Below are 21,855 nucleotides of genomic sequence, written 5' to 3' on the forward strand. Positions count from 1 at the left end.
CCTTTCAAGGTAGTACCCCAGCATGGCCACAATCCAATGATTTTAAATAAGATAAAAGAAGTCAATATTTAATAGTGATTAAGACAGTGAAATGGTAATACAAATTATAACTTACGACAAATAAGGTACGAGACTACATAATCCAGTGGCATTGTTCATCATCATATAAGCAGGCCAACCATAGGCAGCCAATGCATATTCCATATAATGGATAATTAGTTTGTACTCCTCCATAACATCAGGGTCATTTAATTGGAGAAAGTGGGTCTTAGGAGTAATTGCTGCTCCTGATAAATATTGGTAAATATCATTGGTTTTCTGAAAAGAGCAAGTCAAACAGAATGTTAATTGAAAAATTATTTTCACAATAGACTTTATTTTTAATATCCTTATAATTTATTGTTGTTATGTATGGCATTTAATATTAATATATTTGAAATAGAGATATTTAACTCTTAAAGACCTGTAATGCTTTCCCTATATAAATATTTCAATCATGCTAGAAATTAAAGGTTTTGTGTGAAATGCAGTCAGTCCAATATAAAAATCATAAAAATATTAATATTGCATGAAAGCTAATTGAAAATTATTATTGGTGTACATTTTGAATGTGCCTTTTATCTGTTGTTGATTTTAACCTGTTGTCATGACACTTTCACCTACCCAAATAGGCTGAAAACAGCTAAGTTGATTACACATAAGTTTTTATGAAATATTGGTTCCCAGGCATTGATTTCATAACTCAGAGCTGAATTTGTACTCCAGCTAGTCTCTGTAACTTAGGAGCTGTGCAACTCCCATTAGAAAAAGAATTTTAAGATATATTCTCATCTCCTCCATTTAAAAGTTTTGTAAAACGCAACAAATTAGTATCATTTAGACTTAAAACAATAATTATGCTCTCCATGTGAACCCCCTAGTATGCAGAGAGTTTACCTTTAAAATATATCAGTAAGTTAATGTTTTTGTTTTTATCATTCCTTACCATTAACTAACAAAAGCATCAATGCAATATCAACTACATGATAATTCTACTGCTCACAATCAATAAATCTTGATATCACTTAGATTGTTGGTGATACTTAAATATCACTTAAATTAATTTAACCAAGATCAAGATCTCCTTCTCAAATTAAACCATTAATAAATTATGATAAATAAATCATTAATAAATAGCACCACTAACTGCCATTATGCTCAAAAATCTAACTGCCATTATGCTCAAAATTCAAATGAATAAAAACTCAGCAAAATTCACCCGATAAACCATGAAAAATGCACACAGGGCAAACAGAATATCTTTGACAGGAAACTCTTCTAAAATGAGAGTAAATTTTGTTTCTTTCAGTTTTTGACCCCAAACAACAATACTGTTACAACAGCAGTTATATATGGTGTAGAATTTGACAACTGTTGTGGGTATTTGCAGCATAAGACTTTAAGAGTTAAACTTTACCCTCAAAAATGACTAGTTAAGCAAAGTTAGTTTCAGTTTGGTAACTGAATAAATTATTATTAAGTAATTACTAAGTAATCTGGGAAAGTAGCTTGTCTGTAAGGGATAGTTACTATGATGTAAGCTTAAACTTTGTGGACAAGTTAATGTTATATTTAATGCAAGAAGCATTAGAAAGCAACTTAGAAAAAAGAAATTATGCAGGGAAAAAACAGGAATATTATCAATCAATGACTAATGCTATTTTATTTGTTCTTGTAAGAGTAGGAGACAACTCTGAACATGTTTGGGTCTTGTAAGACTTTTTCAGCATTTAGACTTCTTTAACCTCGTTGAAGAAGCTTTGAATTGTTAAGTTGGCAATTTGAATTGTCAAGTGAAAATTAGGGGAGACTTTCTACAGAATTGTTGCATCTCACAGGGTCACACTTTAAGGGAAAAACACAGGACAAAAACACAGTTTTTTTTTCTAATTTATAAATTATAACTAAAACAATTATGTTAATTGGTATCAAAATATTTAAAATAAGTGAATATTATTGAATAGACATACAAAAAAAAAATACAAGATTGATTTCAAAAGATGAGCTTAGAGCACATACGTTAGCAACATGACTTCGCATTTGGAGCTTTTGATAACGTCTTAATAAAAGTAAGCCAGCAACCACATCAGAGGGAACTACATCAAGCTCTCGGAAGAATTCAGTGAAGAGTTGGGCAACTTCAGATATGGAGTTCTGAAAAAAGTAGGAAAAAAAACAATAAGATTAGATGATAAACGATTTATAAATCTAATAAATGCAGCTGAAATAGATGAGGTAGTTGGTATGATGGAATTTAATGATGAAGAATAACATCTTGTATCAGTTGATTTAATGATCTTAATTGAAATTAAACATCAATAAATTTGGAGGAAATGTATTATATGTTTGAAATGTGGTAATGTAGCCACACAACTTCTATCAGATATAGCAGATATGTGTAAACATGGAATCATTTATCTTAGTAAAATAAAGATAAACTTTCTTAACAAAATTACAGTTTTATTCTTTAAAAAAATCAAACATTCCTTTGTAAGAATCATACAGAATTATACATTCACACATGCACAACATTTACACTCAGACATCAGTTGAATATATTATACAGGTGTGGCAAAAAAAAACCCTCCCACATTTTACATGTTGCCAAATGTTTATGTGGGAGGTTTTTCTGTCACACTCCGTAGTAGTATTGCTGCAACCTGAGAAGTAGACTTAATCTATCACTTGTTTTAACATACTGTCAGGATTTTGGGTACATTTAATGGAGTCCCTTGTCTATTTAGTTATAAACATTCAGACCAGAACTGTAATTAAAGATATATCATGATATTTTGATGTGGAGGTACTCTAGTGTGCTGTAACAATCCATAAATCATATTTCCTTTTCTCCCATTAATCACAGTGGCCCTACAAATGTTTGTAACTGTTACTCTTTTTCCAATGACAAGTAATAAAATCATCATCAACATTTAATGTCCGTCTTCCATGCTGGCATGGATTGGATGATTTGATAGGAGTTGACAAACCGGAGGGCTGCACCAGCCTCCTGTCGTCTGTTTTGGCATGGTTTCTATGGCTGGATGCCCTTCCTAACACCAGCCACTTTACAGAGTGCACTGAGTTCTTTTTATGTGTGCCTTCTAAATTGTGCCAATATGGGTGCTTTTTACATGGCACAAATTACAAATTAGAAATATTGTCATTTGATTAACAATGCTACTGTTAATCATGGCTTGAAATTGATGTATAATTATCAGGAATTTGTTTCATAAAGTTTCTTATATAAGGAAAATAAATTTTTTAAACATCATATTGCTTCCCATAAAACTCTGGGAACCCCACCCCCACCCAAGTATATATCTAATTCCTTTATTCCAACTCAACTCATACCTTGAGGAGCCACTTAGACATTGCATCACCATTATTTAGCTCCTCTACAACCAGAATCTGCTCTGCTTGTTCCCCCTTCTCTCATACTTTAGCCCCTCATCTCCAAGCATAAAGACCCACACACACATGTACATTTCCAATTTCATAGTTTTGCAAACTGCATGGCAACCTCTCAGGTGCTGGTGGTTTTAAAAAGCACCCTATACATACTGTAAAGTGGTTGACATTAGAAAGGGCATTCAGTAGAAACCATGCCAAAGCAGACATTGGAGCACTATGCAGTCCTTGGATTCATTAGATCTCATCAAACTGTCCAACACATGCCAGCATGGAATATGGACGTTAAATGATGATGATGATGATAAAATAGAACTTATGAACACATAAATGGTATAGAAATAATGGTGTAATTGCACTGGATGTAAAAAGGAGCAGTTTGGTGCAACACAAATCAAACATATTGAATAGTATCTATGACAGTAATATTAAAGTTGGTGAGCTGGCAGAATTGTTAGCATGCTGGGCAAAATGCTTAGCAGTATTTCATCTGCCATTATGTTCTGAGTTGAAATTCCATCGAGGTCGACTTTGCCTTTCATCCTTACAGGGTCGATGTAATTGACTTAATCCCTCTGTCTGCCCTTGTTTGTCCCCTCTGTTTAGCCCCCTATGAGCAATAAGGAAATAAATATTAGAACAAAGAAAAAAATTCCCCTAAAAAATCAGGTAATATAGAGCATAATTTGAATTGATCCTAATTTAGCTGGAAAGTTTTCATGATACATGTTGCTAAACATTTCTTTTGTATCTATTATTCTTTGTTAATTTGAGCAGACACAATGTCTTGATAGTATTCCATCAACATCTGCATAGAGTTGATATTCATTTTATTGAAAAGTACCAATAATTGAAATCTGTTTTAGCATAACTAAGTTAAGGTGTTTTAAAATAGTAAAATCTTATTTAGATTCAATTCCCAATAATGTAAGCATTTCAGAAGATTTTTCAGAGAAGCATGCAATAATGTAATAAAATTAAATATTCTCTAATTCTGTCACATGTTATAAACAATACTAATGTTCATTATTTACATTATTTACATTTGATGGATATTTGTCCTCATCTTGTTTGTTGTTAACACAATGTTTTGGTTGATATACCCTCCAGCCTTCATCAGGTGTCGTGGGGGAAATTTTGAACCTGTGTTCTCATTCCTAAGGTATTTTTCAATGTTATTATTATTATTATTATTATTATCCAGGTCACTGCTTGAAATCAAACTTTGAATCTTGGAGTTAGTAGTCTGCGCTCTTAACCACTACATCATATGCCTGTGGGTGGCAGTGACCTGAATAATAATAATAATAACAATAACATTGAAGAATACCTTAGGAATGAGAACCCAGGTTCGAAATTTCCCCAAGAAACCTAATGAAGGTTGGAGGGTATATCAGCCAAAATGTGTTAACAACAAACCAGATGAGGACAAATATCCGTCAAATGTAAATAATGTACATAATTCCTCATCTCTTAAATATAGAACTGTAATACTAATGTTTACTACAGAAAATAAAGCATGCTGTATATCATATCCATGTATATCTAATTTTGCTTTTTCCTGAAAAGATATTTTGTATTAAAGATTCATATTTATTCAGGTTCTCTCTGAAAGTTGAGTTTAAAGTAGAAATATTTTTAATAATAATGATGACGATGATGATGTTGATGATAATCCTTTCAACTATAGGTACAAGACTTGAAGTTTTGGTGGAGAGGCTAGTCAATTACATCAGTCCCAATACTCAACTGGTACTTATTTCATCAAACTGAAAAAACGAAAGGCAAAGTTGACCTCAGCGGAATTTGAACTTAGAATGTAAAGCCGGAAGAATGTTGCAAAGTATTTTGTTCAGTGCAGTTATGACTCTGCCAGCTCACTACCTTTATAATAATAATAATCCTTCAGGCACAAAATCTGTTGGGCGGGGGCTAGTTGATTACATCAACCCAAGTGACCAACTGATAATTATTTTATCAGCTTTGAAAGGATGAAAGTCAAAGTCGACCTTGACGGAATTTGAACTCAGAATGTAAAATGAAATGTCACAAAGCATTTTTCCCAGTGTGCTAATGATTCTGCCAGCACACTGCCTTAATAATAATAATGATAATAAGAATTCTTTCTACTATAGGCACAAGGCCTGAAGTTTTGTGAGAGCAGGTTAGTTGTTTATATATATATATTGATCTCAGTGCTCAACTGGTACTTATTTTATCAACTCTGAAATAATGAAAGGCAAAGCCAACCTCACTAGCATTTGAACTCCAAATGGTCAAAATGTCACTGAGCATTTTGTACAGTATGGTAACAATTCTAGCAGCTCGCCACCTGAATAATAATAATAATAATAATAATAATAATAATAATCCTTTCAACTAAAAGCACAAGGCCTGAAATTTGGTGGAAGTGAACTAGTCGATTACATCGACCCCAGTGTTTCACCAGTACTTAATTTATTGACCATAAAAGAATGAAAGGCAAAGACCATAAAAGAATGAACCCAGAATGTAAAGATGGACAAAATACCAATAAGCATTTTGCCTGCTGTACTAATGGTTCTGCTAGTTCACCACCTTAAATAATAATATTAATGACGCCGCCGACAACAACAACAACAATAATGATAATTTTGGTCCAAGGCCAATAATTTTAAGGGGAGGAGATTAATCAACTGTTCCAAAATTGATTGCTTTATAACATCAGACTCTTTATAAACTCTCACCACTGAAGCACCATTTATGGTCATATGCTTCTTCTTTAGATTATTAGTCTTCCTTGAGCCTATGATGTGAAATACAAAGCTGAGAGATATCAATCATTAAAATATTAATGAAAATTGCTGAGTAACAGAAGTTGTGCATGGTGGCAAATGTACTATTATGCTGAACCTCATATTATAAACTTACTAACTTTAGATTCCTTCAATATGACTTAACCTTTGTTTTTTATTGTGCTTTACTAGATTTAAAACAGATTATATCATGATAGTTAAGCAAGAACTAGTTTATCATATGAAAAATCAGTTACAGTTATTAAGTTTTCAGTGAGAGTTTGTATATATACAAACTCTCCTCAGAAAATCCTTGTGATTCTAAGAGGGAAGTATGAAAGAGTATGAATATGAAAGATTAAGTCTTATATAATTAAGAAGCTGAATATAGAAAAAAAGTTGAAGAGGGGTAAATTGAAAAGTAAGCAAAGAGGCTAGTTAGTTAAGAGGGGGTGAGGAGTACAAGAAAGAAAGGATATATTTCTTAGAAAGTGGAGTCAAAGCAAATAATAAACAAGGGTGTGTACTCTTAAAATGCAACTTGTCTTTAGTCCTTATTTTAGTCACTCTCCCACTATCTCATCTGTTAAGAATATTTCATAACAGTGAACAGGACAAATAGCATTTTGTTTTCTATCCAGGATAATATATTACTAATATTTATGATTTTACCATTTTTGGAGAATCTATAGCTCTCACCTAGTAAAGTCAAAATGTATGCCCCTACAGAAGTTGTGTATGGTGGCTAAGTCACTCACTTAATTCAGATTTTGTCAGGTTTATCCTTATATCTCCTTTATTGGAATATGATTTAACAAGTGTTCCTTGTACATTATTTTACTAATCAATATCTTGTGTACATATGTACATATGAAAACCAAATTTATACATGTTAAAAAGAAAATATAAATGTCCACCTCCTCTAAAAACATACAAAAATGTTTCTAATATTCATGTATCCATCATCAACAAGATATTTATCCATATAATCCAGTCATGATAAAAAACCCCAGTAATATTTGTTAGTAAGTGTTAAGTTAAAGTTATGTCCTATATTTCATGGATGTCATTGTTAATATATAGATGTTTAACCTTTTAGTATTCAAATTACTGTCAAATGTAATTGTTTATTTCTAAACATTGTTTTGAATTAATCATGCATTATCTTATAGCCTCAAGATATTGATGAGGTGATTATATATTTTTAGAACGATATTATAAGGAAGATGTCAGAGGCTGGATCTGGCCAGTTTGCACAAAAGATAGATAGAATATTTGGGTCAGACATGACTGGTTTAAATGCTAAAGGTTTAAACTATCCTAGGAGAAATGACATTACGCCCATATGCCATTCTGACTGGATTGTGCCACTGTAAATAGAAGTGTTAAAACCTTAATCCAAAGATATTACAGAAGTATGGTCCATAAAGATGACCAGAAAATATTGGGTTGTCTGGAAAGTTTGTGCCGATTTATAGTAGCTTACCTTTTGACTTATTTTAGAACATAGCTGAGTCCATAAAATTTGACTACACTTCCATTTAGAGCACAGTTTAAGCTATCTTTTCGTAGAAGAAGGTTTATGTTCCTATAACCTGTGTTAATTCTGTAACCCTTTAAAATGGAAGATAAGAAAGTTCATTTTCGGCACTTGATGTTATTCTTTTTCCGTAAAGGGAAAAATGCCTCACAAGCAACCAATGAAATATGCACAGTTTACGGTGATGTTTCTTTATCCGAAAGAACTGTACGGAAGTGGTTCTGAGCTGGAGATTGTAGCCTTATTGATAAAGAGTGATCAGGCAGACCATCCACTACAGATGATGACCAAATCAAGTCATTAATTGAGAATAACCCACATTACAACCTGAGAATTGGCAGAAAGCCTCAACCTATCAAAATCCGTTGTTTATGAGCACCTGGTAAAGCTTCGGTACACAAATCGCTATGATATTTGGGTACCACATGAGTTGAGTGAGAAGAACCTTTTGGATCGCATTTCCATCTGTGATTCACTTTATAAATGGTATGAAAACACAAGCAAAATGTGACAGCTGATGAGAAATGGATTATCTACTGAAATGTTCAGAGAAAGCGATCCTGGAGTACATGACATGAGCCACCCTTAGCCACCCCAAAAACGGGTCTTCACCCTAAAAAAGTCTTGCTTTGTGTCTGGTGGGATTGGAAAGGAATTCTGTACTATGAGCTTCTCCCAAGTAACCAGACAATTAATTCTAAGAAATACTGCACACAACTGGACGAGTTAAAAGCAGCAATTCAAGACAAACATCCAGAATTGGCCAACAGGAAGGGTGTTGTTTTCCAACATGATAATGCAAGACTGCATGTTTCTTTGGGAACCAGACAAAAATTGCTGCAGCTCAGCTGGGATGTGTTACTCCTCCCTCCATATTCACCAGATATTGCTCCTTCGGATTTCCACTTATTCAGGTCTCTGCAGAATAGTTTAATGGTAAAAATTTCAATTCCTTGGATGACGTAAAAAGATACCTTGATGAATTCTTTGCCATGAAACCACTTCAATTCTGGGAAGAGGGTATTTTCAAGTTAAAGAAAAGATGGAGACATATTGTGCAACAAAATGGTTCATATTTGGTTGGTTAAAAATGTAATGACAAGTATTTATTGACCTTTTTAAAATCAGCATGAACTTTCCGGACAACCCAATACATCAATTAAATTTAGTGGAGATAGAAATATTAGAATATGATTAATTCATACCACTTGAAATTTTTATAGTTAATGGCATGATGTTAGGTATAATTAAATGGTTTATACTCAGAGTGTATTAATCAAAATATAGTATTTATATGCATTATATTTGTGTGTAAATATATATATAAAGAGAGATTAATATGTAATTAACCCATTATTATAAATACATGCTAATACTTTTGCTGTATTCATTTTCTAAACAATAATTTAGTGGAAAATAAAGAAATAATCCGATTTTTTCCAGAATACAATTTAAAAATAAATTAGCTGATTCAGCTGAATGCAGTTATTATAAATATTCTTATCTTTTAGCAACAGAAAAAATTTATGTATCATGGAAGATACAATATGTGAAATACGTTTTAACTTTAAATAATCCCTCCAAGGTCAAGTTTATTTTTCATCTTCCTGGGGTTGATAAAATAAATTACCAGTCCAGTGCTGGGGTCAGTAGTATTGACTAACCCACTCCCTTGAAAACTACAGGCCTTGTGCCAAAATTTGAAACCGTTATTAGTATTTTCCTAACATGCTTTATCAGTTAGCAAGGATCTTGAGGTTTTGTGACAACAGGTCTCCTCAAATCACAGGAATCTTTCTTAAGATTCTTGCAGAATACAGGATTACACTTTTCTGCAAGTCAACAATGTGAATCTCAATTCCTATATCCTTCAGTCTCTTATGTAGCAGTTTGGGTGCTGTGCCAAGAGCACCAATTACCACAGGAATAATTGTTATCTTAGTCTCTTCATCTCTCTTAGGTTAGGTCCTGATATTTCTCAATTTCTTTGGTCTCTATTATCAAATGATAATGCAAAGTTTATGACCTTACACTATTTGTTCTTTTTGTCCTCTGTAATTATATCTGGTTTTCTTGCTTCAGTAGTAGGACCAAATTTTATAAGGAAGTTTCTCCAGTAATTCTTTTTGGAATGTCATCCAGTGCTCACTACCTTCTACTGGCTGGGCAATGTGGTTGGTGAAAGTTCTACATTAGCAGTATATAACCATCAAGTATTGAGCAAGAGCAATGACATTCTCAGGGAAACATTACCATAAATAATTTCTAAGAATCTTTGGCCTGGCAATGCTTCAAAGGAGTGCTGCCAGTTTGAGATAAACTTTACAAGTACAGAAGCACAGTCAGATAGGACTGTCTGAGAGGCATGCAAAGTAATGAAACCATTTGGTATGCACTTGTGCAGTGTCCAAGGTATGTCGAACAGCTGTTGTCACATGTCGGATGAATTTGACATGTAAACTGAATCTATTGTGAGGATCTTCCCACCACCCACCTTAACAAAGCAGGGCAGGTAGTGTTCCTTTGTCTAGTTGCTATGATGAAAGAGGTCATGTGGTGGATGAGACGGAAAGGATTGAGGAAAGACACCTGCTTCAGTCAAGCTCTCATCGACTTTTCTAAGTTCCCTTTCCACCCTCACTTTCTTTTGCAAGTGGAAGTGCTAGCCACCTAGTGAATTTGTGAAAAGGTGGGTGACTGTTGCAAAAATGGTTAGGGTGACTGGTCCTGCTCTAAGTATGCACTTGTAGACTGGAGAACAATAACTGTGTGAGGACTCATGCCTTAGCTGGTTAGGGTAATCCTGGATATGTGGGTCTCCTTGAATGGTCCTAATTAGAGCTTTTCCTGTATCAGGATGACTGCATTGTTTATGTTATCACACCTTTATTTCATTTCACAGCTTTTCCCCTTTCCCTCCCCTCATCTTTTATGTAACCCCACCCCATGCACTCACAAATTGTTGACAATCCTTGTGATGTCCCCCTCATCTATACCCCTGTGACTTATTATTATTGTGCTGTGTTTTTTGTCTTGTCCTTTTTCTGTTTTAGTTTGTGTTACTCTTATCCCCAGCTGCTTGTATATTTCAATTCTCAATGAAGTATCTAAACGTATATTTATTTCAGAAAATATTTTTGTTCATCCCAAATTAAATTTTTCAAATCTACTATCATTTTCTACTTCATATTTTCTTATTTCAACCATAATTATTTTATTATAGTTATTTATTTTTAGAAAGGATGTTAAATATATCTTGTGTACATCAACATTAGGATGGTGTATTCTAAATCCTGTGAATAAATTCCTTTGAGTCCCTGTCTATGTTCCTTAATACAATATCCAATGTCTTAGTTTAAACCAAAGCAGAAGCTAGTTATAATAATATCTACTTCATTTATATTTTTCTTCTGTAGATATTTCTCTTCCTAATACTAATCTAATTTATATATAATATTCTTACACAAAATTTTCTTTCATCTCCATCTATAGTATATAGGCTGCTTGTTTTTGTATCTAGATCATTGATTTTCTTTTTATCATTATCTATTATTGATATCAAGTAGTTGAACTGGAACAGACAGTATAGGGACAATAAACTAACTAGATAAATTAAATGGTATTGGAGACATGAGTTGGAAAGACAAGTTAGCCCATGTTGATCGCTCTTTTACTGGGGTTGAAAACATAAATACTGATTATATTTTTTACCCCAGTTAACTATATTCCTTATTTATATATTGATTTGGGTAAATCCAACATTGTCCATGCATCCATCCATCTTCTTCACCTGGGCTGTGAGAGTAGAGTCCTCAGTTACCTCTGCCATGGAGGTATCTGTCAGAAGCAACCTCATTAAACTTTCTGGTCGGATTTCTAAGCATCGCCAACTGAGATTACAGATGTTATTCAATCATGTCATTCATGGTCTAGACCTAAGTCAGATCTTTTTGGTTGCAGTCATAGAATTGGAAATTTTAAAGTTTGTATATTGATGTAATTTTTCATGTTGAATCTGAATTTGGGATTCATATATTTCAAAAAAAAAAAAAAAAAACTTTATAAAATGATCCAGTGGTCCAAAGTTTGATAAGTTTTAGCTAATCAGAAAACAGGCAGTGGAAGCTATGCATTTTCTGTGTGATGTGATAGCTGACTGATAGCCACAAAATGAAAGCAAAACATTATAAAGTTTTAATGAGTTAAAAAAAGGAAAAAATCTTTGACAAAATTTTTTTGCGAAAAATATAAAAACAAACTGTGAGATATACTGTAAAAGTTCATGTAAACAAATTAAAAATTCAAAAACAAAAGTTTGAGATACACTCTAGGAGTTTATCAAACAAATTACAATTTTCGTATCTCCTGCACCACAGAAACTTGCAAATAATGAGTCAACCACAGAATGGTGAGTCCCACAGTGTTGTTTATTCCTTTGTTTTGGACAGGTCTATGTGCTTTTGACTTGTTGCATGTGAGTCCCATCTTGTGGTGGTGATTATGGTGGTGAAAGTGTTACATTCACGTATAAAAATATGGCAGACTACAGCTTTGCTTATTACTATGGAAACAGACATCAGTGTGAGATTTGTAGTCATGTGTATAATGGTGGCTTTTAATTGGCAAAAATTTCCCCAAAATTTGCAAACTTTGAAAACTATTATCTTTTAATTTACTAATTTATGGCAAAAATGAATTTCATTTTCAGAATAAGCATATAAAAGTAAATCAGTATGCCAAATTTGAAAAGTGAAAAACTGGTATGCTAAATCTGAAAACAAGTGAAATAAAACTGAATCTGTAACAGTAAACAAAAAGATATCCTAAGTCTCTTGTTAGTAAGCTTGACGAACCCATTGAATCAAGGGCAGTTTCAGGCAGGTTGGTATCAAAAGGACTGAACTAGTATACTACCCTGTTTCAAATACAATACAGTAAGCAATTATCTAATGGCTGAATTTTATAGTCATTCTTTATGTTACATGCCTAATTCATTGAGAAAGCTGAGAAGAAATTTTAGTCTATTTATTTTATAATGTACTAGGAAGAAAAAAATATTTGTATTTATTAAATAAAAGCATTTGCATAGAGGAAAAAAAAAGCAAACATCGCTCTTTCATAGCAATTTAGTCTGCATATTTTTGAAGCTTCATTTTTTTTCATTAGAATTATAACATATGCAATTTTTGTATTATTTCTATAATGTACAGCTGAAGGCTTTCTAAATTTATTTGTTTTCTTTTTTATGACACGTCCACATCATCTTGCATTTTTACAAATACATTGTCTGTTGTATATTTTAAAGCTTCTATTTATATATTTTACACATACATTATACAAATAACAAGTAATTTACATAGTTTTATTTTAATCATCATAAATCCTCTTTTTTCTTTATTCATCTCTTTTTGTCATAGAGATTAAAATCTCTGACTCAGCTAATCACATTTTGTTTTTGTATCTACACAGACAGAGTAGCATGTTTAACCACAGAACAAACATATTTTCTAGACATGGTGTTTTCAATAGATGCAATGATTTTAGCAGTTTCATATATTCACCACAAAATATCAACAAAGAATGATGGGATACATTTCCTGGCCATGTGAAAAGTTAACTAGATTATTTTTAACTTGCTTATAGTTTTAGGTTCAAATTCTACCATTTTATTATTATTATTGTTATTATTATTATTATTATTATTATTATTATTATTATTATTATTATCTACATCATCATTATTGAAGGTGGTGAGCTGGCAGAATCATTAGCATGCCAGACAAAATACTTAAGGACATTAAATTCCACTGAGGTTGAATTAGCCTTCCCTCCTTTTGGAGGTCAATATAAGCACCAATTGAGCATTGGGGTTGATGCAATTGACTTAACCTCTCTCCTGAAACTGCTGGCCCTGTACCAAAATTTGAAATTATTATTATTATTATTGATGGTGGCAAGCTGGTAGAATTGTTATCACACTGGACAAAAATGCTTATGGGCATTTCATTTATCTTTATGTTCAGAATTCAAATTCTGTCAAGGTTGACTTTGCCTTTCAACTTTTTGGGGTATTAAAATAAGTGCCAGTCAAGCATTGAGTTGATGCAATCAACTTTCCCATCCCTCAAAATTGCTTGCCTTGAGCCAAAATAAGGATTATTATTATTATTGTTATCATCATTTTTGATAAAGATTTTTGTTTTTTCTTTGTTAGCATGGGTGGGAGGGTTTTTTAAAAATAGAGTTAGACCTCTCTTTATGAATATTCTAAATAAGATAATTTTGCAATAAGTTGCCTTTCCTACAGTAAACCACTCAACTGTATGAAACTAGAGAGTTACTTTTTTCACACTTTGCAGATTGACATTCACTGAGTAATGTATTTCCATAAGTGGAGCACAAATCAATAGTTATGGAACAAATTTAATTAAAAACTTTGTGGTCTAGAGCCATTTTTTGGGATCATTTTGATTAATAAATGCCAGTATTAGTTTCCACTGGATAAGCATTGTACAGTCTAGAGAAAAGGGTACCTTTTTTTTAATTACAGTTACAATCCACTCAGCAGGTTTCTCTGCAGTTTCCATCAACCTAATTTAAGTCAAAAGGTATGGGATGACTAAAGGCTATGGAAAATGACAATTGCTCAAGATGCTACACAGTGGAATTGCACCAGAGACCTTCTGCTTGCAAAGTAAACTTCTTAACCATTTGGCCATACTGTGCCTATCCTAATTAAATATGGTAATAAAAATGAGTTAATCTTTAAATAACAGTTTTGAAAGCCATCTACGTTAAATCAAGTTGCATATTTATATGATTTAGGCTTTACATAATTAATATTGCAAACTTTATCTTTATTTGTTTCTGTCATTAGAATACCACCATATTCTTTTCTATTCTAGGCACAAGACCCGAAATTTTTGGGGAAGGAGCCAGTCAATTAGATCAACCCCAGTATGCAACTAGTACTTAATTTATCAACCCCAAAAGGATGAAAAGCAAAGTTGACCTGGGTGGAATTTGAACTCAGAATGTAAAGACAAATGAAATACAGCTAAGTATTTCACTCAGTGTGCTAATGTTTCTTATTTCTTTATTGCCCACATGGGGCTAAACATAGAGGGGACAAACAAGGACAGACAAATGGATTAAGTCGATTACATCAACCCCAGTGCATAACTGGTACTTAATTTATCGACCCCCAAAAGGATGAAAGGCTAAGTCGACCTCAGCAGAATTTGAACTCAGAACGTAGCAGCGGACGAAATACCACAAAGCATTTTGCCTGACCTGCTAACATTTCTGTCAGCTTGCCACCTTAGACTATCACCATATTGCTGCACTGCCTTTAGGGGTTTAGTTAAACAAATTGACTTCAGTCCTATTTTTTTTAAGTTGGTACTTATTCTATTGGTCACTTTCACCAAACTCCCGAGGTACAGGGATGTAAACAAACCAACAGTGGTTGTCAAGTGATGGCTAGAGACAAATACACCCTCACATGTGCACACACACACACACACAATGGGTTTCTTTCAATTTCTGTTGACCAAATCTACTCACAAGGCTTTGGTCAACCTCAGGCTATGGTAGAAGATATTTGCTCAAGGTGTTGCATGGTGGAACTGGGCCCAAGACCACATGGTTTGGAAGTAAGCTTCTTACCCACACAGTCATGCCTGTGCTTTATATAAACTTTCCATATGAATTATATAAAGCTTCATAGAAGTTATATGATTTAACCCTTTAGCATTCACATTTTTCTATCAAGTATGATGCTTGTTTATTCACATTGTTTTGAATAAATCATGCATTATCTCATAGTTTTGAGATTGCAATGATGTTATTGTTTAATTTTACAATGACATTGTAGGATAGGTACGAGAAGCTGGACATGATCAGTTTGAACATAAAACAGGTAGATAATTTGGACCAGATATTGTTGGTTTAAATGCTAAAGGGTTAAACTGAAATTATAGGAGTATAAACTGTGAATGAAAAATGTCTCAGACATCCATTAAGAAACTAAATTGTGCCTTACCTGATTTCGACCTCTCCGTTCTATACAACAACATAACAGGTGAAATCTTCGGTCCCATTTTTCTTCATAAGCTCTCAAAGCTTTTCTGAAATTAAAGCAAGAAGTGAAACTGTTTTAAGGGTTCAAAATTTTAGACTAATTTTGGCAAGCTACTAAATATGGATTCACAAACACATGTATGTTCAACTCATGCCAGCACAAAACATGAACATTATATAAATGATGATGATATATATATGGACGGATTTATGTGTATATAAGAACTCACACACAACCACTCTTGTTCATGTGATTGGTTTACACCAGCAACAGTTAAATGAATGCATATTATTGAGGTATAGTTCTACAGCTTGATACCCGACTTGTTGCTAATCCATACCTGTTTTTCCAAAAGTGCAGACTTAGCAGATGATTTGTTGACAGAAATGTCAACAAACATTGCTGTTTGCCGCTAAGTACTTTTCTATGTGAAGTTCAGAATGCATACATTCACACACACACGTGTACATGTGTGTGTGTTCATTAGTTCATTTTTATATATTTTTTTTCTTCTTTTTCATGCTTGCATGAGTTGAATGAATATTTGAGCTCCAACCTTCTATGGTAATATGATGAGTATTAGTGCATCTACATTAAACATACACATACGTACATACACAAAAATGCATGTGGTAAAGAGCATTATAACAGGAAGTCATTAAAAAATGAAATCTGACTTGATATGTACCAAATGTTTTATAAATAAAAATGCTATTTGTATATATTCAATGAAAATATTAGAGAATTTTTTTAATAATTTCATTATGATGCACAGTAAGGGGAATACTGTAATCAATTCTACCTTACATGGTCTTATATTTATTTATACATTTTCACAAAACACAGATTTGTATGGTGGATGTAAAAATAGATGAGGAATAAACTGAATTGTAAAATTTCTTCAAAAGCAAATAATTTACTTGGAAGTAGGAAAAAGATTGAAATATCTAAGTGAACAAAATAAAAAAACTTGTGGATGTATATTTAATTCCAGGTATTTCATAAATTCTGTTTCTTTAGTTTCTGTAGAAACAGAATATTAATTGCTTGTTAGGATAGTTACTTGCATTAGGTAAACATATTCATAGAAAAATTTGCATATTTTTACTGTTGCATGTGTGTGTGTGTGTGTGTGTGTGTGAGAGAGAGAGAGAGAGAGAGAGGAGAGAAAGAGAGAGAGAGAGAGAGAGGGAGGGAGAAAGAGAAAGTGTGTGTATGTGTATATGCATGACTTTAACATGCTTTAATGTCTGCTTTGGTATAGTTTTTATGGCTGGATGCCCTTTCTACCATCAACCATTTTACAAAGTGTACTGGCCACATTTTCTCACAGTACAAGCACTTACAAGGGTACCATATCCTTATAAGACTCTAGAGTCCTATCAATATTATGTGATCTACACTGATTCATTAACCATTTCAGAAATTGTATTTTATTGTGGAACCAGAGCAAGTGAGGTTACCTCATATCTCTTAAGACTAGAGAAATCTTCACTTCTTTATGATGTATTTATTTTTTCAAAGTAATAAATCTGATAAGGTGAAGAGAAAAGAGTGTGATGACAGAAGAAAGAGGACAGGTGTATGAAGGAAGCCAGTGTATTATGATAGAAACACAGTAAGAGAGGGAGGGAAGAGAGAAAGTAATGATTAGTAATAGCAATAGAAATGGGTAATGATAAGAGTGACTGAATGGCTGTCAATTGGTTTAGGAGAGAGGATAACTGGCAATACAAAAAAAATATTGTATCACATACTACCATACTTGGTTATATTAGCAGAATAATACAATGAATATAGCAGAGGGTGAGTGGAACAAGGGGAGAGGAGTGTTAGAGAGATGAGTGGGTATCAAAGATAGGGAGGCAGTAGATGTAGGTTTATCACTACTACCTGTTTTTTAATGGTGGTTTTACCAAAATTGCACAAAAAAAGGGAGTCTTATCTTGCTAGTCATCTCAGTCATTTATCATCTTCCCCACAAGGGAAATGTTAGAAGATCCTTAACTGAAGACAATATTCATGTTCAGTTAGCCAATCTACATTCACAATATAAGTATATTGCAATCATATAATAAAATACGTTACAGTTTTTAAGAAGATACGCTTAATTGGTTTATGATTTTAGCAATGTTGATGCACATGGATTATTGTTCATTAAATATTTGGAGCAAATGTAAATATAATGAGCTTATATTAAATGATGTTTAAGTTGGATGAGGTGTGGTTGCTGAGTACCGAATGTAATAGGATAAAAGTTCCACTGCTTCAGATCCTGCCACTTGTATTTTCTGTATTTATCAACAAAGCTGTTAAGTAGATAACATATTCTCTTCACAGTTGAAAGACACACTAAGAGCATCTAGCACTAAAACATTTGTTTATATCTGAATTATGTAAGTATCTAATCCATGGTAACATAGAAAAATAAACATAAAACCAAACAGCAACAAAAAAAATTCTAATCCATAAAATGTGAACCACTCACTGCTTTATTATCACTACCTGATCTTTCATACCCTTTGACACCTCAAATCAGCTGGCCTCACCAGTTCTGTGATAACAATCCTTGGTAAGTCATGTGCTTCACCTCTGATCTGTCAGAAGCAGAAACCATTCTATTAGGCATATCCCTCCATGTCTCATACACAACAAAACTTCACTATCTCAAGTCTCTCAAGTGGCTCACTCATAGATGGTTTCAGCACTTCAAATGATAAACTAAAGTCCATAATGCTTAAAGGAAAGCACCCACTCCTGTATGGCTCTTACATATTACTGCAACTCCTTAGAGGACATCATCTAAACCACAATGGATGTGTCTGTTTGTCACACAACCCTCAAGCTTTCTCACTTCCAAAACTGCAGCAAATACTTTTGATTCTTTGCTAAAAAGATCTTCACCAACATTGTGGAATCTTTATTTTCTTGTCTAATCATGAAAGTTATTTAAACAATACTCTCACATTCTTTACTGCCTCCTTTGGATCCAACTCCACACACGAACATACTATGTAAATCTTCTCCAGATCTACCCTATTCCACTCCACAAGGCTCATAACCATACACACATGAGCCAAATACCTCCAGTTACTTCAAACCAATGAGGTCACTAACTCTAACAAAGTCCTTTTCATTGCCCTCAGACACTATGCCTCAGTGCTAACACCTGTACTCACCAAACTTTGCAAGCTCTCTCCCTCTCTATCAGAGACCACTGAAGATCGTAAGCATTAACCCTTTCTCTAGGCCTAACAAATAAACAAATAAATAATTGGTTGGCATTAAGAAGGGTATTTAGCCAGAAAAATCAAGTCAAGGTCATCACACAATAACAGAAAACTCCAACAATAATGACACTGCCAATGTTGATGCCAACAATGATGTGGGGGTAATGGATTTGGAGATTTTGCAAACAAAGTTCCACACAAGCCCTATTGTGTCTATGTGTATTAAGGAGGTGATTATTAAGTCTTAATTTACATTGATCACAGGAACTTGATTATATAAATGACCTTCATTAAATCAGTGAAGAATGTTTGGGAAAATAAGTTCTTTGAAAATTGATAGTGAAGTAATGAAAGGCTAATTACTTTCAATTGCTAACCACACAATTCAAGTCTTAAAAAAAAAATGTATGCATGACTACATTGTAGTTTATTGATTGTATTTGTTAATTTTGTGTTAATTGTATTAATTACATACTTTTCTGTCTTGTTTTCCTTCTTTCTGATCAAGACTAACTGTTTGCATTGAAAATAAGCACTGGTTAACACAAGATAATAGTCTTTCTTTCTGGTGATATTTAAATGATGTGAAACTAATTAATATGTATTAATTTTACTGCAGTTATTACCCTTAACTTTGGATGATGTTACAGAAATTAATTTTTTTATGGTTTCAAAGTTATAATATATATACATATGTACATATACTAATACACATGTGCAAACATTTATGTATGCATAGATATATGTATTTCTGTGTATATATGGTCATTATTCAGTTTATTCCAAGGTTTCTTGCTAATAGAGAAAGAACCAGTTTCTAACCTAGATCCAAGGTTCCTTCATTGGAATTTCAGCATCAACAACAGGGAAGGTAGGTAGGTAGGCAGGCAGGTAAGCATGCATGCATGCATGTATGTATGTATGTACGTACGTACGCATCTATGTATGTATCTCTGTACATACATATGCATCTATGTATGTATGTATGTACGTACGTACGCATCTATGTATGTACATACGTACGCATCTATGTATGTACGTACATACGCACGTATGTATGTATGTACGTACGTACGCATGTATGTATGTATGGATGTATGTATGTGCAGATTTGTGTGTTTTATGTATGTATTCTCATGTATAGAGTTGCATATCTAGACATGCTCATATATATTTAAATGATAAACTTTTGGAAAGTTTTACAGATTTTTACAGTTCCAGTGATGGATTGGATCTGTAACCTTGAATTAGCTTTCTCCTTTCTGGTTTTGAGAAGCCTAATTTCTCAAGATTGTATTTAGGCAGTGTGTTACATATTCTTTTACGGGTTTTTTTAAAGGATTTTTACGGATTCCATGGACAGCGAGGCTCACCAATGGAGAAGTTCTTAAGCAGATCAGGCTCAAAATGTCGCTAGAAGCTAGGATCACCAAGCATAGATTGGCATATTTCGGTCAAATTATGCGGAGGAAATCCCTGGAGAAGGACATCATGCTCGGAATGGTCAGTGGCAAGAGAGGAAGAGGCCGACCAAGAACCCGCTGGCTTGACACCATCAAGAGGGATACCAGAATGGACATAGCCAATCTGAAAGAAGCGGCCCAGGATAGAACTGACTGGAGGACACTGATCCAACAAGTGACCGAGAGTCGACTTCAACTGAGCGGATAGATAGATAGTTACATGTCCCAGGGCCTCAATAATTACAGGTATAAACCAGAACTTGTAATCTAGAGAGAGTAGCTGTAGATTTCTCAATAGTTCAGCATAGGTGTTCTCTTTTTTACTGATCTTCAGCTTTATGTAAACATCCACTGGGTAGCTAATTTCTACAACTGTACACAGTTTCTCTTCTCTATCCCAAATCATTATATCAGGTCTGTTGTGCTTACATTTTATTGAGGTCTTCATTGGTACATTCCATCAGTATTCCTTTTCATTATGAGTGGCTATGGCTTCTACCATATTGTAGGATTTTGTTTCTTTGTCCTCGGGATTATTCTTCCAATGGATTTCCTTATAGAGTGTCCTAGCTACAACGTCATGTCTCATTGGTAGATAATAGAGTCATGACATCTTTGGACAGCTGCTTATGATGTGGGTGATATCTTCAGTGTGAACTCCACAAAGTTTACATCAGTTGTCACATTTTACAGCTTTTCCTGCATCTCATTCCCTTTTGTACATCAGGTACTTGGTTGATATTTCCTGTTCCTAGATTGCAAACGCATACTCTTCAAAGTGGGAGGTAATAATCTGAGTATTTGTCCATAATAAACTGCTTTGATGATCGATGTCACTATCATCACAGAGCTTTCTATTAACATATCCATGCATAGTCTTCGGCTCATACAGGCTCATCCTTTCATCTGATAATATGTTGCAGTAGAGTTGTGCGACTTCTTTAGTCATGTATTCTAGGTTATCAGACAAAGAGTGTTGCTCAAGGAGCTGCCTTCCAAGTCTTATGATGTTATCAGCTTCATGCATGCAAACTTGGTCAAGGGATGCACTTCGATGCTTGGTGGTAAAAAGATGTTACCGAAGGGATATGATGCGATATTCAAAGGCATTTTGGATTGATGTTAAGCCTCTGCCATTTTGTTTACATTTTAGGTAGAGGCTGTCTACACCGTTTATGTGGAAATTATGAGTGCTTGTTAGTATTATTCAGATTTTCACATCAATGGCTTGGATCTCATCAAGCATCCAGTCAAGCAGCCCAAATGTTGGTATGAGTACTGGCACTGCAAACACATTGTGGGCCACTGTTTTATTGAA

General features: G+C 33.7%; 1 protein-coding gene across 1 annotated transcript in view; it reads right to left on the bottom strand.

Annotated features, from left to right (window-relative positions):
- LOC115232434 (diacylglycerol lipase-alpha) overlaps positions 1-21,855 on the bottom strand; it is a 241,456-nt gene that overhangs the window by 71,995 nt on the left and 147,606 nt on the right. The window contains exons 5-7 of the mRNA XM_029802306.2: positions 15,806-15,890; positions 2,059-2,193; positions 116-318 (exon numbers count right to left, since the gene is read on the bottom strand). Of these exons, the coding sequence (XP_029658166.1) occupies positions 116-318; positions 2,059-2,193; positions 15,806-15,890 (423 nt within the window). The remainder of the gene's footprint in view (positions 1-115; positions 319-2,058; positions 2,194-15,805; positions 15,891-21,855) is intronic.

The sequence above is a fragment of the Octopus sinensis genome, linkage group LG2 (assembly GCF_006345805.1).
Source record: "Octopus sinensis linkage group LG2, ASM634580v1, whole genome shotgun sequence".
Classification (NCBI taxonomy): domain Eukaryota; kingdom Metazoa; phylum Mollusca; class Cephalopoda; order Octopoda; family Octopodidae; genus Octopus; species Octopus sinensis.